The sequence below is a fragment of the Grampus griseus genome, assembly GCF_964374135.1.
Source record: "Grampus griseus genome assembly, chromosome: 10".
In the NCBI taxonomy this organism is placed as follows: domain Eukaryota; kingdom Metazoa; phylum Chordata; class Mammalia; order Artiodactyla; family Delphinidae; genus Grampus; species Grampus griseus.
Window position 1 is genome coordinate 52,715,492 of NC_139004.1, and position 19,529 is coordinate 52,735,020.

At 43.1% G+C, this 19,529-nt stretch overlaps 1 protein-coding gene across 2 annotated transcripts in view; it reads right to left on the minus strand.

Annotated features, from left to right (window-relative positions):
* GLB1 (galactosidase beta 1) overlaps positions 1–19,529 on the minus strand; it is a 90,021-nt gene that overhangs the window by 39,080 nt on the left and 31,412 nt on the right. The window contains exons 6-10 of one of the 2 annotated variants that reach the window (XM_082664718.1): positions 19,067–19,247; positions 16,628–16,686; positions 15,082–15,203; positions 14,955–14,995; positions 9,446–9,558 (exon numbers count right to left, since the gene is read on the minus strand). In XM_082664718.1, coding sequence (XP_082520844.1) covers positions 9,446–9,558; positions 14,955–14,995; positions 15,082–15,203; positions 16,628–16,686; positions 19,067–19,247 — 516 coding nt within the window. The remainder of the gene's footprint in view (positions 1–9,445; positions 9,559–14,954; positions 14,996–15,081; positions 15,204–16,627; positions 16,687–19,066; positions 19,248–19,529) is intronic. The other variant, XM_082664719.1, reaches the window with a different exon arrangement.

Consider the following 19,529-nt stretch of genomic DNA (forward strand, 5'->3'; position numbering starts at 1 on the left):
AAACTCTTTAAAAAATCGGTCTGAAATTCATTCAAAAGCATACAAAAATAAACTCACCACTGCCCCTCTCAGGAATTGCTACCAAGGAGGAGGTCGCTACCCTATAGTATTAGGCTTCATCCTCGAGGTCAAGGTGTTAACCACGTCTGGTTGAGTTTTACCCACACCAAAGAGAATACATTTAAAAATGCAAATGTCACGAACTTTGTCACGCCTTGAAGAGTCCTGTGTAAGGGCTGCCTGGAGTCTTCACCGCTGAGCACAAGCTTATGCAGTCTGCTGGGAAATTCCCATCTCTGGGAGTCCATGTCAGTGAAAGAGACTGTCCATCTCCACCCAGCTTACTCTTGAGATGAACTAAAGAAGAGACCCATTCGACTTTTTAAGTCTTTGGTGAAGGAAAGAGGCAGGAAGAGCTATATATGGGAGTATTTATGATCCCATTTCTTTTCCTCGATGCAGACAAATACTTTGAATACCATCTAACAAACCATCGAAGTGAACATCTACAAAGGCTCATAAGAAAGAGCTCACTTTTAAAGTCGTTCATTTCTCTCTTCCAAACCTGAAATATCAAAAAAGAGAAGTGGGGAAAGATGACCACATCTTAAGCTGCAATGTATCATAAGCTACTGAATTACATTAATTTCTGAAGACTCTGTCTCCTTCATGGGTTCATTTTACTGTGGCCACTGGTTAAATGCTTGGGATCCTCTGGGTTTGTCTTTTGCTTGGCCCGCTGCCCTTCTCACTCAGCTTCTGCGTGCAATCTCAACCTCTCCTGGACTTCAGCCTCCACCTCCACAATGAGTGCAGAATCCGTGCCAAACGGATTCTTCCTGGAGCTTCTCATTCTTAAGTGAGGTGCTTGCCAGACAGACACCTCCACCTGGATGTCCTCAGAGGCATCCTGAGCTCAACTTGCTTCTCCCTCCCCCTTCCCACCTGTGCCTTCTCTGCAACCCTCAATGTTAGCTGCTGACCCCAATACCAATCTAGCTATCCAACCAAGGTTGTAACCTGGACAAATCAATGACTCCTCATTCTTCCTCACACCGGCATTCAGCCAGTTGCCAAATTCCACCAGTTTTACCTCCTGAATATTTTTCAAATCAACTGCTTCCTCTCCACTCCCCGTTGGCCCTGCCATCATCTAACTCCTAGGTTACTGCAGCAGCTGCTGAACTCATCTTCTGCATCCAGAAGTGCCCCAAGGGAGGGTCCTAGCAGTGCGTTCTCATGGTCATAGGTTTTTGTAAAATTTGCAGAAGTAATGCAATTTAACCACAAAAGGCTAAGACCCTCGCCTCTTTCTGCTCCAGCTTTCCTGTGTTAAACATCCTCTTGGGTCAGGAGGCTTTAGAGTGGCTACAGGCATCTTTGAGATTCAACCAAAGGAGAGCTGAGGTGGGGATTTATTTAATTTGGGCACAGAATATATTTACAAGGTTCACTGTCACTCCTATGAGGAGGTAAATTATTGCTAACAGATTATGCTGACTCGCAATATGATTGTGCTCTAAGGCATCCAGCTCCAGAAATATGTGGGTTGTGGAGGGGAAACAGGGTTTAAAATGTTATGGGGCCAGATCATCAAAAAATCTACAAACAATAAATGCTGGAAAGAGTGTGGAGAAAAGGGAACCCTCTTGCACTGTTGGTGGGAATGTAAATTGATACAGCCACTATGGAGAACAGTATGGAGGTTCCTTCAAAAACTAAAAATAGGACTACCATACGACCCAGCAATCCCACTACTGGGCATATACCCTGAGAAAACCATAATTCAAAAAGAGTCATGTACCACAATGTTCACTGCAGCTCTATTTACCATAGCCAGGTCATGGAAGCAACCTAAGTGTCCATCGACAGATGAATGGATAAAGAAGATGTGGCACATATATACAATGGAATATTACTCAGCCATAAAAAGAAACGAAATTGAGTTATTTGTAGTGAGGTGGATGGACCTAGAGTCTGTCATACAGAGTGAAGTAAGTTAGAAAGAGAAAAACAAATACCGTATGCTAACACATATATATGGAATCTAAAAAACAAACAAACAAAAATGGTCATGAAGAACCTAGGGGCAAGACGGGAATAAAGACGCAGACCTACTAGAGAATGGACTTGAGGACATGGGGAGGGGGAAGGGTAAGATGGGACAAAGTGAGAGAGTGGCATGGACATATATACACTACCAAATGTAAAATAGATAGCTAGTGGGAAGCAGCCGCATAGCACAGGGTGATCAGCTCGGTGCTTTGTGACCACCTAGAGGGGTGGGATAGGGAGGGTGGGAGGGAGGGAGATGCAAGAGGGAAGAGATATGGGGATATATATATATGTATAACTGATTCACTTTGTTATAAAGCAGAAACTAACACACCATTGTAAAGCAGTTATACTCCAATAAAGATGTTAAAAAAAAAATGTTATGGGGCCAGGACCTGTCTACAGAAATTTCTTCCAAATATTACAGCTCACGCATGAAAGAATTGAGAGAGATCTCCCCAGTTTAGATAACAATCCTAAATATTCATATAACGCTATCAGTAACAAAATGTGAAGCTTTCCTGTTTTTCTAAACTATCAATACTAAAAAACAAATTTCAATCAGTCACACTTGAGAGAGATTGCCAGTCTCTCTAGAGATGAAGATTACAAACATTGTTATCATCCGAAGAGACAATAAAACAGCATGCAGCCAAAAGAATATAAGGGAAGAAGGATGGCAGAGGTGTTTCAGTTAATAAAGCCAAAATATGTTCTTAAGTTTTGTGATGTTTGCAATTATTTTAATTTAAAAAATTTAAAACTTGTAATGATTTTTAAACAATTTTTGTTGGGGTATAGTTGATTAATATTGTGTTAATTTCAGGTGTACAGCAAAGTGAATCAGTTATACATATACATATACATATATCCACTCTTTTTTCTTTTTAGATTCTTTTCCCATATAGGCCATTACAGAGTATTGAGTAGAGCTCCCTGTGCCATACAGCAGGTTCTTATTAGTTACCTATTTTATATACAGTAGTGTGTATATGTCAATCCCAATCTCCCAATTTATCCCTCCCCTCACTTATCCCCTGGTAACGGTAAGTTTGTAATGATTTTTTTTTTTTTACTCATTTAAATATACATTCGCTTTTGGTGCCTCACTCAGTATCCTTTCTGAAATGTATATCTGACTATGTCACATGGTGTATTCAGCAGCATTAATGTTCTTGGTGAAGGAGGAGATAGCATCACCTATACCTTAAGGAGAAAGCATGGCAGTGCTGGTTCCCACTAGATGGGGAGAAGAGACCAGGATGTAAATAGAGAAGTGCAGATAATTAAAGGTCCAGTTGAGGTTGGAAGTACAAATCCCTGTTCCAGCCAGTCCACACTGAAGTTCACAGTCCTCCTGCCTGGTTTCAGGGCCAGAGTGTGACAGCAGAATGGTCCAGGCCGGTGGTTTGTGGAGCAGGCGCCCTTGAACAGCAGCAGAGAGGGCTATGGAGGGTGATGGTGAAAGACTCTAACAGCCATCAATCCTAAGAGCCAGGGAAGATCAAGAAGATGTGAGGGGTTGCAGGGGTTGGGGGAGGGGGCAGAAAGAAGTAGCTAAATATATGGGAGAATAAAAACGTGAGGTTATGATGAGGCCAAAGATTAGATGATGTTTTGTGCAAGAAAAGCACATGTAAATATCTGCTTTTAAATTTGACTTGGATTGTTTTTCTATGTTAAGCATAGAAAAGCTCATTATTTCAGAAGGCAAGTGATTCTAAAAATAAACCTGCCACGGGCTTCCCTGGTGGCGCAGTGGTTGAGAGTCCGCCTGCTGATGCAGGGGACACGGGTTCGTGCCCCGGTCCGGGAAGATCCCACATGCCGCGGAGCGGCTGGGCCCGTGAGCCATGGCCGCTGAGCCTGCGCGTCCGGAGCCTGTGCTCCGCAACGGGAGAGGCCACAACAGTGAGAGGCCGGCGTAGCGCAAAAAATAAAAAAAATTAAAAAAATAAACCTGCCAGCAACACCACTGAGAGGTATATACCCAAAGGAATCGAAAGCAGGGACTTGAACAGATACTTGTGCCCCAATGTTCAATGTAGTATCATTCAAAATAGCCAAAAGATGGAAACAACCCAAGTGTTCATCAAGAGATGAATGGGGTGGATAAACAAACTGTGGTATACAAGTCGTCCCTCTGTATCTGCAGAGTATTGATTTCAGGACCCCCACAGATACCAACATTCCAGGAAGCTCAAGGGACTTGAGTACATCTGCATATGTTCCGTGCACATTCTCTCATATATTTCACATCAGCTCTGCATTACTTATAATACCTAATACAGTGTAAATGCTATGTAAATAGTCGTAAATACAATGTAAATGTTATGTGAAAAATTGCCCGCGTGCAACAGACTCAAGTTTTGCTTTTTGGAACTTCCTGTAATTTTTTTTTTTTTTAAATATTTTCAATCTGTAGTGGGTTGAGTCTGCGGATGTGGGATCCACAGATATGGAGGGCTGTCTGTATGTATACAATGAAGTATTATTCACCCATGAAAAGAAATGAACTTCTGATACATGCTATAACATGAACCTTGAAAACATTATGCTAAGTGAAATAAGTCAGACACAAAAGGAAAATATTGTATGGTTCCACTTTTGTGAAACATCTACAATATGCAAATTCACAGAGGCAGAAAGTAGACTAGCGCTTTCCGGTGGCTGAAAGGAGGGGGAAATGGGGAGTTATTGCATAATAGTTAGCATTTCTGTCTGGGTGGATGAAAAGATTTTGTAAATAGATAATGGCGATGGTTACACAACATTATGAATGTAATTAATGCCACTGAATTGTACACTTAAAAATGGTTAAAATGACAAATTTTGTTATATATATTTTATCACAATTTAAAAAAATTAACATACAAAACCCACTGAATTGTGTACTTTAAATGGATGAAGTCTATGGTATGTGATTTATATCTAAATAAATCTGTTTAAAAATAAACAAACCTGAAGTGGTTTGTGAGATGAGGCAACAGACTGTAAAAGAAATAAGTCCGTGAATTGGTTCAGCCACTATGGAGAACAGTATGGAGGTTCCTTAAAAAACTACAAATAGAACTACCATATGACCCAGCAATCCCACTACTGGGCATATACCCTGAGAAAACCAAAATTCAAAAAGAGTCATGTACCAAAATGTTCATTGCAGCTCTATTTACAATAGCCCGGAGATGGAAACAACCTAAGTGCCCGTCATCGGATGAATGGATAAAGAAGATGTGGCACATATATACAATGGAATATTACTCAGCCATAAAAAGAAACAAAATTGAGCTATTTGTAATGAGGTGGATAGACCTAGAGTCTGTCATACAGAGTGAAGTAAGTCAGAAAGAAAAAGACAAATACCGTATGCTAACACATATATATGGAATTTAAGAAAAAAATGTCATGAAGAACCTAGGGGTAAAGCAGGAATAAAGACGCAGACCTCTTAGAGAACGGACTTGAGGTTATGGGGAGGGGGAAGGGTGAGCTGTGACAGGGCGAGAGAGAGTCATGGGCATATACACACTAACAAACGCAGTAAGGTAGATAGCTAGTGGGAAGCAGCCGCATGGCACAGGGATATTGGCTCGGTGCTTTGTGACAGCCTGGAGGGGTGGGATGGGGAGGGTGGGAGGGAGGGAGACGCAACGGGGAAGACATATGGGAACATATGTTTATGTATGACTGATTCACTTTGTTATAAAGCAGAAACTAACACACCATTGTAAAGCAATTATACCCCAATAAAGATGTTAAAAAAAAAAAAAAAAAAAGAAATAAGTCCACAGGCACTACAATAAAATCAAAGAAATCAGTAACTTAAAAAGGGAAGTACAATGGAATATTCATGTACAATTTAAAGAGACAAAAAAATTAAATATAGTGTATGTGGATGCATGCATTTGTGGTAAAAAAATCCCAAAAATGTGTGTGAAAGATAAATACTATTCCTCCTCCTCCCTCTGAGGAGGGAGGAGAAGAAACAGGAAATAAACCCAGCTTTATCTGTGATGTATTATTTTCTTAAAAAATCAGAAGCAAAGATTTCATAATAACCTGTGTTAAATCTAGGTACCAGGTACATGGATGTGTGTGACTTTATTTTATATATTTAACATTTTTTAAGTAGGTTATATTTTAAAGACAAATATATATCATAATATTTCTCACAAGAAAATAAAAGACTCCTTTTATAATGATATTAGTATTAGAAACATAGAATATTTGGGAATAAACATATTAAGAAATGGACAGGGACTATTTTAATAAAACTTTAAAACAAGAAGGACATCAGAGAAGACTTGAATAGATAGAAAGGCATTTTCTTAGCTAAGACTCAATATTGTAAATATCACCCCTAATTTGATGTATAAACTTAAAACATCAACAGGTATCTCGAGTTTTTGTTTTGTTTTGAAGTTGATAGAATAATATGGAAGTTTACATAGAAAAGTAAACTTGCAGGAATAGCCGGGGAAATACTGAAAGACTAAAGATGGAAGACTAATCCTACCAGATAATAAAACATTGTAAAGGTAACAATTAAAACAGTTTGGTATTAATAAAAGAGAAAAAAACCCAATAACATTGGGCATCCCTGGTGGCACAGTGGCTGGGAGTCCGCCTGCCGATGCAGGGGACACGGGTTCGTGCCCCGGTCTGGGAAGATCCCACATGCAGCGGAGCGGCTGGGCCCGTGAGCCATGGCCGCTGAGCCTGCGCGTCAGGAGCCTGTGCTCCGCAACGGGAGAGGCCACAACAGTGAGAGCCCCGCATACCGCAAAAAAAAAACCAAGCACAGCTAACCTATGGTGATAGGGGTCAATGGGAGGTCAATGACCAGAAGGAGCATGAGGGGAGCTTCTGGGGGGCTGTGTGTTGGTTCCAGGGGTTCACATTGTTCTATACTGAGTTGTATTTTTCGGGGGGTACATATTTCACACTTCAATAGGTAACCACTAAAAGAATAAAAATATAGTGAATAACATCCAAACTAGGGTGGGAGGGAGATGAAATAAGGAAACAAAAATAAACAGTTCAAAAGAAAGTAATAAGGGAAGACAAAACAGAAGAGCTGGACAAATAGATTATTATAAGATGGTTGAAATGAATTGATGTGTATCAAGAATTATAATGAATGACAATGAACAAGTGCACCAGTTAAAAGACAAAAATGTTCAAACTAGATTTTTTAAAAATCCAGCTATATCCTGTTTACAAGGGACATGTTTTTAATTTTTTTTTAATTGAAGTAACGTTGATTTACAATGTAATGTTAAGTTCTGCTGTACAGCAAAGTGATTCAGTTATACATATACATTCTTTTTTATATTCATTTCCATTATGGATTATCACAGGATATTGAATACAGTTCCCCGTGCTATACAGCAGGACCTTGTTGTTTATCCATTCTGTATATAACAGTTTGCATCTGCTAATCTCAAACTCCCAATCTATCCCTCCCTCCCTCTTGGCAACCATAAGTCTGTTCTCTACGTCCGTTGAGTCTGTTTCGGGACACGTGTTTTTCTAAAAAGGATATAAAAAGGTTGAAATTAAAGCATTGTGAAAGGTATACGAGATAAATACTAACCAAAAGAATGCAGGTAGTATTAGTATCAGACAAAACAGACTTTAAGGCAAAAAGCATTATCAGAGATAGATGACTTCCATATAATGATACTAAAAGACCTAATTCTCAATCTACATACTAATAACATGGCCTCAAAAACTGACAGAACTACAAGAAGAAATACATAAACACAACTCTCTCAATAACTAATACAATAAACTGACCAAAAAATTTAGGAAGGATATCAAAGATATCAGCAGAACCATTAATAAGCTTAATCTAATGAACACATATACAGATTATAGCCAACAATTATAAAACATGAAGTCTTTTCGAGAATACACAGTATATTTGTTCATATTGGTATAGGCCAGGCTCTACCGAGAGGTTCAAGAAACTTCAAGGGATTGGTATCATGCACACTACATTCTCCAACCACAATGCAAATATGTGAGAAACCAACAGACTAGAAAAATATTTATGTTTAATAATTTAAAAACTCACTTCTGAACGTCTGAAGGGTCAAAGAGAAATCAAAATAGGCATGTTTAAAAGCAAACAATAATAAATATGTTACATATCAAAACTTATGATATGGTACCATAGCAGTACTTGAAGGAAATGTATAGACTTGAGTATTTATATTAGAAAAGAAAAGAAGAAAGCCCAGTTTAAAAAGCTAAGCTTCAAATAAAGGAAGGAAATAATAAAGATAGGAATAGAGAGCTCTGAAACAGAGAACAAACATACAAGACAGAACTTGGGAGTCATCGCTCTAAATTCTACAGAGATTAAACCCACAATAAAAATCACATGCGCAACATTTTAACCACACATCTGGAAACGTAGATCAAAGGGACAAACTCTAAGAGTAGTTAAGTATAGATCATATTTTTCAATATGTTTAAAATTTTTCATAATATAACTAACACTTAGGCTTAAACGGAGACTACAGCATACTTAAAACTAACAGAAAAAAAAAAGTCCATACCATTTATAGGCAGAAAATCTTTGTTTTTTAACTTCAAAACTCAGGTGACTGAGCAGAAAAACTGTGGGTTTTTTTTTAAAGCCACACAGAGACAGGAAACCCCACCTGGGTGCGTTAGATGCCTCAAAGGTCACAACGTTAGCAAGGACTAAGCATTCAGGTGTCAGGCCCGGAGGAAACAGCAATCACTTGCCCCAAATAGAAAAATGAAGCATTGCTGACAGCTCACATTTGTACTGTGTTCAGAATGCCCACGGATTTTCTTTCCTGCGTACTTCAGCTACTTATGTGGACACACATTTTCTTCTGTTTAGTATGAATAATAGTATAAATGGCCACCGCTTACTGGACAACAGATGTGTCAGGGCTGTACCGGAGGCCTTACCTGTGTTCTTTTTAATCCTTACAACGTACTGTGGAGCACCTTGCTGACAGGCTCACTTTTTTTTTTTTTTTTTTTGCCATACGCGGGCCTCTCACTGTTGTGGCCTCTCCCGTTGCAGAGCACAGGCTCCAGAAGTGCAGGCTCAGTGGCCATGGCTCACGGGCCCAGCCGCTCCGCGGCATGTGGGATCCTCCCGGACCAGGGCACGAACCCGTGTCCCCTGCGTCGGCAGGCGGCCTCTCAACCACTGCGCCACCAGGGAAGCCCTCAGGCTCACTCTTAATCGGGTGGGACAAAGACTCAAGGCCAAGTCTTGCTCATGCTTCCCTTCATCCGTCCTTTTAAACACAAAGGCTCCAGGAAGTTGTCTACAGCGCACTGTGAGTCCCGGGCAGGCTCTGGCCCAGGCCAGCCCCTGCAGCCCGTACAAAGTACTCACCTGCTGAATAACATCCCGCACAGCAAAATACTTCTCACTGAGGTCCCCGGCCTCGCTCAGGGGGGCATCGTAGTCGTAGCTGGTGGGCTGTGCTTGGTAGGGCGTGTTGGCCCCTGCAAGACAAAACCGTGCCACTAACTACTACGGAAGGCCTTCCCCTGGGAAAAGTTCTTTGGGATTCATGGCTTGGCATTGTGGAGGGAGAAAATAAGGAACACATTAGAGTCAACTGTTAAGTGACACAGAGGTGGCCCTCAGGAGGCAAGGTTTAGAGAAACGAGTTTCTTCCTGCAAGTGGCCCTCGCCAAGCTCTTAGAGCCTACAGAGCACCTTCCCCATCCACTCTCTCAGCGACCCCAGCAGACAGCCCTGTCACTGGACAAGCAGGGCCTCTGAAGCTCCCCACAACCCCCCTGGACATCTCACAACCAGCAACAGCAAGACTTATGGCATGACTCACACGTCTGACCATTAACCCTGCAGCCGTGATCGTGTTCATCACCTCACGTGTGGCTGAGAAAAGGTCCATGGTGGACACACAGTTTTCTGGGCCCAGGATCAGCAGCAAACAACTAAGGGGCTATCAGACCAAACAAACTGGGAGATGACTGCAGACACACATCAGCCCACTGAAAGTCAAGTGTAACCTTGGGCGTTTGTAATGTCTGCAAAGAGTTGGGGGGGTGCTGTGGTGTGCCTCTCACATTGACTCACTCATTCCCCCAGTTACCGGGAGTGCTTGCTGAAGACGGCTCTCAGATGTGCCCCTCTCTGGTCCTTGACATCTGCTGGGCCGCCTTGCCCAAGATTACACCCCTTCTGGGATTGCCCACATCCAAAGATTGACCAGTGCAGGGATATAAAAGCCCAGTCCCCTTGCCTCAAAGGGCCATCCCAGCTCCAGAGCTCCCTCTAGCATCAGCTGAGCCACTTTTGAGACTGCATCACTGCCCAGCTTCTCCTTCTGCCCAATCCTGACTCTGGTGTTGCCGCTGGGAGCACACCCCAATAAACTTGTGCCAGGCAGTCTCAGAGTCCGTTTCCCAGGGAACGTGACCCGCCACAGAGACTAATAAATAATGGCAATACTGTGGATGCAAAAAGCAAACAGCGTTGCAATTATTGTCCAAGGGGCACAGTCTAGACCAGTGGGCCCCAGCCTTGTCACAGGTGATATTCACAGATAGGAGACTCTGCAAATTTGGGCAGTGACCCTGTGTCAGTACAACTTGCCCTGGCCTGAGAGTCACGTGGAGAGCTCGTTAAAACACACTCCTTAGCCCAACCTGGGATTCTGACTCAGTAGGGATAGGGTCAGACCTGAGACTCTGCATTTCTAAGCAAGCCTCCCAGGTGAAACTGACGCTGCCTTTTGCAGACCAGCAAGGCTCCATGCCACCCCTTTCTCTTCTACTCCAGAGAGCGTTTTGCAGTGCAAGTGTGTGAAAGAATAAAGTTATTTTAGGATAATCTTACATCCAATCTAATTTTTAAGTAAATGAGGCACAAAATCTGACAGTTCACTATGATTTAGTAACAAATTCCTTGGAGTGATCCCACAGCTCACGAATGATGGAGCCGCCCTGGGTGATCCTACTGGTGGCGGGGTTGACAGATGAGGGAGGCCAAGGATCAGGTCATCCCCCAAAGACTGTCTGATCTGTTCAATGCACAGAATCTACATTTTGAAAGACCTGGGCCACTCCACCAATTGAATTGATCCAGTCATATTACTTTTACTCTCCTGCCTCTGGGAACACCTATGTTAAAACACATCCTTTGCTGTGAGATGCAAAGAAAAGAAAAACCACATCCCTTGCTGCAAGGAGCTCACCTTCTCCTTTATGGTCCCTCCTCTCGCTCAGTGTGGCAGCGACCTCGCTCGACTAGACCAAGGGCATCCTAGTGGTAGGCATGGCCTTGTTTACCCAAGGCCCCTGCAGAGCCATGCATGAGAAGGAGCTCTGTGAAGGAGTGTCAACAAGCGTGAACACCCAGAAACATACTTTACGGGCCAAGGGAACCCAGGCTGGGAAGTTGGCCAACGGGTTACAGGACAGACTGGAAAACTAAGTGTGTGCAGTTCTACCAGCAGAATCTTCCTCTGGATGTTTCAGATCCCCACAGGGCAGTGTCCTAGGGAAACAGTGCTGACTTCAGCCTCCTCTGGCCACGCTGGGGAGTGTGAGGTAGGAAGACAAGAGAACTGGCAGGATGTACCGCTCCTCAGCTTTGCAGGGTGTGTGAGGAGGAGAGGACAGCCTGGCTCCCGTGCGGATACATGAGCACAGAGTGGGCGCCTATCTGCACAGCATGGGCAGCTATTGTGGGCAGGAACGCAGTGAGCATCTGAGCCAGAAAACCTGAGGTTTTCTCCCATGCTGTCCTCTGGGAAGCTGGCCTGAAGAACTGCAGCCAAAAGCACAGACTGCTCACCCCCTCGCCCAACTCCTGCAAAGAGACCGGGCAACAGGGCAGGAGAGAGAGGCCGGCAAACACAGAGGGACTGGTTTGGGGGTTGGAAACACAGGCTTCAGGCTGCAAGGAGTTATCCAAAGAGCAGTGACCAGCTTTCCAAGGCCTGAGTTTGAGCCTAGGCTCTACTCTCTGCCAACTGAATGGGAATCTTGTGGACTTTTTTGGTACCCTGCTTTTCTTATCTGTAAAGTGGGTCCATAATCCCCAGCCCAGATGAGACTGCTATGAGGACTAAATGGGAAAACAGAGGCAGAAAAGAGCCTTGTATTGTTTATGGCAGGGTCAGGGGCAAGGGACAGGATTAAGGACAACTTCTCAGTGGTAGTTTTATACATGTAAATTTTATTTATTTATTTTAAAAATTTTTATTGGAGTATAGTTGATTTACAATGTTGTATTAGCTTCAGGTGTACAGCAAAGTGAATCAGTTATTATACGTAAATTTTAAAAAAGAATGTATTGGGACTTCCCTGGTGGCGCAGTGGTTGAGAATCTGCCTGCCAATGCAGGGGACACCGGTTTGATCCCTGGTCTGGGAAGATCCCATATGCCGTGGAGCAACTAAGCTAGTGTGCCACAACTACTGGACCTGCGCCCTACAGCCCACGAGCCACAACTACTGAGTCTGCATGCCACAACTACCGAAGCCCACACGCCTAGAGCTCAAGGTCTGCACCGGGAGAGGCCACCACAATGAGAAGTCCGTGCACCGCAACAAAGAGTAGGCCCCGCTTGCCGCAACTGGGGAAAGCCCGTGCGCAGCAACTAAGACCCAACGACGAAGACCCAATGCAGCCAAAAATAAATAAATAAATAAATAAATATAAAAAAAAAGAATGTATTGTTTTCAATAAAATAATAGGATATAGAAAATTGTTTCATGAACTGTAAAGTTTCAAACAATATCAGCCTTTATTCCTGGATTGGTGACTGGTCTTGGTTCCATGGATGGAAGCTAGGAGGAATCCCTACTTTCTGAATGCAAAAGGCACCACAAAATCTGAAGTGTTTCTAAGGGGAAGACAGACACAGGGCTGATCTAACTTCAATTACCAACCTTGGCACTCTACTATCTTTTAAGAAATGACATTTGAACTTTGCATTATCTCCATTTTTTGGCTCTAAAAATAATATTAATAATACTTTAACCAAAGTCTTCTCCTTGACCATCCTGCCCTGCACAAAAGATAGCAGTTTGAAGAAGAAACTTCATTAAGAGCTGATAGTGTCCAATTACTAACACCAGGAGACTGAGGTCCAATTAGGCTTCCAAAACTCAACTGTAAAGCATCCTCAATGACTCCTAGAGGAAAATGCAGATGTGGAGAGATGTGGGGAATGAGGTTTAGAGAAAAGCAATATAGGATGGTTTGTCTTTGCAAAAGTCAATGGCAATGAAGAGAATTTTACCATAATTTTTCCTACTAAAAAAAAAATGACCATATAGACCATATAGGAATGTAAAATGGTACAGCTGCTTTAGAAAACACTGTGGCAGTTCCTCTAACTCTAAGTATAGAGTTAGTTACCATATGAACCAGCAATCCCACTCCCAGGTGTACAGCCAAAAGAACTGAAACAGGGGTTCAAACAAATACTTACACATAGGTAATATTACACATAGGTAATAACGTTCACAGGAACATTATGCATAATGGCCCAAAAGAGGGAACATCCCAAATGTCCATCAGTTGATGAATGGATAAACAAAATGTGGTATATCCACACAATAGAATATTATTCAGCAATAAAAAGGAACGAAGTCCTTATACACAGTACAATATAGATGAACCTTGAGAAGAGTATGTTGAATGAAAGAAGTCAAACACAAAACACCACAAACTGTATGGTTCCCTTTGTATGAAATGTCCAGAATAAGCAAATCCACAAAGACAGAGAGTAGACTAGTGGTTGCCAGGGGCTGGGAGGAGGGAGAGTGGGGCGTTTCTTGGGTACGAGGTTTCTTTTCGGGGTAATGAAAATGTTCTGGAATTAGACGGTGATAATGGTTGCACAAGTTTGTGATAAACTAAACACCACTGAATCGTGTACTTTAAAATCATGAATTTATTTTTTTTTTTTTTGGGCCACACCATGTGGCTTGTGGGGTCTTAGTTTCCCGACCAAGGATCAAACCCAGGCCTTAGGCAGTGAGAGCGCAGAGTCCTAACCACTGGACAGCCAGGAAATTCCCCAAATCATGAATCTTACGGTATGTGAATGATATCTCAACAAAACAAAGTGTTTTTTTTAAAAAAAAAGAGAAGAAAAAGACCAGAATATACGAACAAGTAAGTTATAGCCAGAGACTATGACCTGCCCGACTAGCTTGATTTAAAACAATAGCTTCTAAATGTACGAGTTATGTCTCTTAAATTTTTTTTAAGGAAGAATGATTTTTTGACCTACTGTATAGCCAGAGAACTATACTCAATATTTTACAATAACCTATTAGGGAAAAGAATCTGAAAAACCATACATATCTATATATTTATATCTATCTATATCTGAATCACTTTGCTGTACATCTGAAACTACCACAACACTGTAAATCAACTATACTTCAATAAAATAAAAAAAGAAAACTTTGAAAGATTCGTATTTACATAAGAAAAATATTCCATTTCTATGATTCTATAACACTTTTGTAAATTAAATGAAAATTCTGAATTAAATTTTAAAAGAACAAGTAATTTGTGAGCATCTCAAACAAGTATAGAAGGGTAATTTATAATCATCAAATGCAGTTCCTCATTTATATAACATTGATTATTTCATAACACCTGGATACTTAATTTTTTTAAATCAGTTCTCAATAGAAAAGTAAATTCAACATTTCTCTCCTCTTCTTAATAAATAAAAGAAAAATTATTTTTTAAATTATATATGCAATTCTTATATATTAGAAAATTTGGGAGAAAGCAAGCAAAAATAGAAAATAACAATTGTCCATAGGCACACCCCTCCAAAAATCAAGCACCAAAAACATTTTAGGATTAGATTCTACAAACAGATGTTAAATTGCTCTTACCATTCCAATAGGCAAAATTCGTGCCACCTATAAACATGTACCTACAAGGAAACAAGAGAACAGACAGTACTTCACCATGAGCCCACAGCTACGGAGAACAGCCTCCCCTCTGAAAAATAACACTCACATGTTCACACTGGCCCCTCGGGAAAGAATATCGTGAAGGGAGGAAGCCACCGTTTTAGTCTTGACTGTTGAGTGAGGTTGGCCCCAATGGTCTAACCAGCCAGTGTAGAATTCAGAATTGACCTGAAAAGAGAAGGGAATATGGAGCTTAGGATAGACTTAAGACCTTTACATGCTGGGCTTCTCAGTAACTACTGCCCTAGGTTCTCTACCGAGGAACAGGTGGGGAGAGGAGCTGACATTCACTACTTTACCTGGAGCTGGGGGACCAATGAGGACATCCCATATAGCATTGCCTAAACTCAGGTCTCAGGTGTGGACAATACAGGTGTCCCTGAAAAGCTGTACCTGCATCAAAATCTTGTTTACCAATCCTCAGTTTGAATATGGTAGGGAAGTTTGTTGGGCAAAAGAATCAGATGACAAAATGTTTATAAAATAACTAGCTCCAAATTCACCCTTTGTGTGAATCTAGATTTTCAGATCTCAGGTTGACTTAAAGTGAGGTAGACTTGTCCAAATATTCTGCCAGGCAGGCCCCAAGCGCTTCATGTTTCTGTTGGGCATGACCCTGCCAAGCCCTTGATCTACAGAAGGAAAGAGAAATCTGGACGTGTTCTGGGGACTTCTTGTCTCAAACTCCAGGAAACAGCTCCACCCGGAGTCTGGGAACTCGGGTTCTGCATGGCTCACGAAGCAGAGACCAGGTTCAGAAAAGGCTGCTTTGTACAAAGGTGGGTACACAGGCGGGGCAGCCTGACTTGCTGCACGGAAGGCACAGGATATTCCCCCTTACACGGGGCCAAGTGACAAGGACAACTGCCACAACTGCAAGAAGAAGGGAAGCACAGAGAGGGCTGCATCACTGATGGGCTGAGCACACCTGCCAGGACCTGGCCTCTGTCTCCACCTCCCAGGTGCCTACACAGCATGTCACAGAGCCCTGCGGCTCCCAGAGTGGTCAGCAACCCTACCTCCCCGTGTCACCTGGTTGCTTGTCAGAAATGCAGAATCTCAATCCCCTCCCAGACCCAACAGATCAACGTTTGCGTTTTAGCAAGAGTCCCACGTGATTTGTAAGCACACTAAGGGTGGAGAAGCTCTGTCACAAAGAGCTTTCAAGAAACACAGACCTGAACACAGATCCTGGCCCTGCCACTCACCAGCTGTACGACCCTGGGCAAGTGACATGGCCTCTGAGTTTCACTGAAAATGGAGACAATGATACTACCTATGAGAGCTGGCACGATGACCAAATACGATGAGGTATGCAAAAGCGCAGAGCCTGATGGAGGCGGGATGTTCACTTCGGTCCCCATTCTGCCCCCCTCCAGTGCAGGGCCTCAGTGTCAAGTAGCAGCACTGCTTCTGCTGTTTCCCATGTGTCCAGAAGGGGGTCTCTACACTCCCATCAGCTGCTGACCTCAGACTCAGAGAAACCAAGGATCCATTCCCACCCTCCGCAGCAGTTAATCGCTCTCTCCCAGCAGCGGTAATGAAGTTAGTACAAGCAAACAGTCTCCCCAGGCCTCACGCCTGATTCTTACCAAGGGTCCTTTGGGTTCACTCTTCCTCTGGATTAGGAAAGCAGCTGTGACGTTGACACCTGAAAAATGAGAGGGAGAAGAACGGTCAGCCATGGGAATGACAAGAAGTTAAATAAAAAGATTCCTTCGTAGGACTTGCACCTGAGGCCCCCGCCCTTCCCCACACCCCCAGGGGCTTGCACACCTCCAAGCTAGCTTTAGGTGGGGACTCAGGCCATCCATTTGACGGACCATGGGGACCACAGAATGATGCTTCCTCTGTGAACAGTGCTCGGGCCTCTCCTGACTGCTTTCCTTTGGGAGATCACGGCACAGGCTTTGAGCTTTCTCTGTGTCCCCGGCACCTGGACACACGGCTGGTCTCTCTCTCTCTCTCTCTCTCTCTGTCATTCCAGACCACTCGTAAACTCAATTTTTTCTTCTGAAATATTCCATTAGGATGCCTGTATCTCATCTGGCTTCCCATGACTCTGTTCTCCCCTCCACCTCTAAAGAGAGAAGGGGTTTCTCCCCAGAGAGGTAATGGGCTGCTTTACATCAGTGAACACGCACAGTGCTTCCCAGCCAGAGCAGAGGACACCCTGACCCCACACTGCACAGTCCAGTTCCCTCAGTCGGTGTCCCAGCGTGAAAGGGACACCAGCCAAGTCTCCAAAACCCCCCTGCTCTTGGACAAGCCTTGGGCTTCTCTGTAAGGCCAGCTTTCAGGAGGGAATGTGCTGATCAAGAAAGAATGGAATCTCATTTATTTTATGGCTGTAAATTTCTCACTATTAAGCATTCAGTAGCTTCCAGATCTTTAAATGCTGCTCTCAGGCGCCTCTCCTGGGATCTGACCCCAGGCACTGCCCCTCTTGCACACAAATGAATAAAGCTACCACAGCCCCACCTGCCTCAGGCACACTGGTCTTGAGTGTCTGTCCTTGAACCCACAGAAGAAGCATTATTTGTATGTGCTGTCACCCTACATACAAATAATGCTTACAACTAACTCATAATAATCTTCAATTTGTTCCTCCCAACAGAAAAATACTGTGCTTTTTCATCACTGTGTTGGGAAGAGTGCCAAAGCAGGACGAAACCAGCATGCCACTTCCTGTGCAGCTCTTTGTAGATGAGTTATTTCATCGCCAAACGCTCTGAGCAACGTACCGTGTTTCTAGAAACACTCAATTCACTCAGAGCCAGTTACTTCCTTGTTGGTAGGGTAGAAGAATCTTTTTAAAGATGCAACTTCAGTTTTCTGTGCATCCTTCTCAAAAGAAGGCAACGCTGGGTATGTGTCTCATCCCTCAGATGGGAGAACAGCGGGATCCTTCTGCTACTTGAAGAGCTGGTCTTTTTGGGCGGGGCAGTAACTTTTCATTTTGAAATAATTTCAAATTTACAGAAAAGCTGTGAGAATAGTACAAAGAACTCATCTTCCCTTCACCCAGGTTCCCCAATTGTTAACATTTTCCCACATTCATCAGGTTTTCCCTCTCTATATGAATATACATTTTTTTTTTCTGAGCCGTTTGAGAATAATTTGCAGACAGAATGGCCCCTTACCCCTAGATACTTCAGTGTGTATCCCCTAAGGGCAAGGGCATTCTTTAAATAAACAGAATACAATGATAAAAAACAGGAAATTAACATGGATAGAATACTATTATCTAATCTAAAGGCTTTATTCAAAGACTTCAATTGTCTCAATAATGTCCTTCATAACAACAACAAAGGAAAAAAAAAAACACGGAAAAAAAAAGTCCAGGATCACACACTGCATTTAGCTGCCATGCCTTTTATGAAAGCTGCTCTCAACCTACATGAAGATTTCTTAATGTCATACAGCCCGAAGCATCCCAGCCCTCCTTTCATGTGTGGAACCTCAGCAGCTTACACAGCACTAATGCATCAGGAAGACGATTTTTTGTAGCATCTGCCAAACCACCTCCGGCCCATCACAGTTCCCAGCCTTATGAGTTTATGTAGAAAGAAAACGGAAGTACCAGGTAAGTTCCCCGAAACCCAGGACCGGCCTCAGAGTTCACGATGGCCACGACCCAGCCCGAGCATCCAGCCACGACTCGGGGGACAGGGGGAGCAGGGAAGAGCAGCACATCCCAGACAGAGCCTGAAAGGTGGAGCTCCTCAACCTAGAACTGCTCCTGGCAGGCAGCCCCTAAGAGAACAGGACTCCAGGCTGCAGCCAGCTCCGCCAGGGCTGGAAATGGAGCTCCTGACCTAAGGGCCAGCTCAGCTGACACAAAATGATCTCTGCAATGGAGGGGTGCAATATCAGGTGTTCTATTTTACCCGTTACCAGATACAGGAAAATCTGGGAAATCTCACTCGATATGCCCTTGCCACTTGAACAACAGCTGTCTAGAATGACCGATGGAGTAAAAAGCCCGAACCTGCCTGCTCAGCTGGGTTTCTGTGACTGTAGACACCAACCTGCTCCGAAGTCCACGGTGGCATAGAGCCCCTGCAGTGCCCCGCACTGCAGGAAGCTCTCATGCGCCCCGTCGGTGGTGAACAGAAGCACGTCCTCACCCAAGTGGTAGTGGAAACGCTTCTGCAGGAAACGCAGGTAGTTGTAATCACAGGTATAGTAGCTGCCATATTCATTTTCAACCTGCAAATTTAAAAAGAGGAGGGGAAAGAAATCAGGAGACTCCAACGTCCGAAGGCAAGCTTTTGTTTAGAGAAACTACCTGCACATCTCTGAGATGACAAGGCTTAGTAATATCCCCAAATATCTCCTACACTCAGTCCTCAAAACTCATCTTCCAAAAAGCAACTCAGCATAAAAACCTACCTTCTAATACCTCCCAGAAATAAGGAAAACAACCAATGTGTTAGTTTTCAGATTGTAGTGATATTGTCCCCTATAATACGTAACCGATACTTTACACAT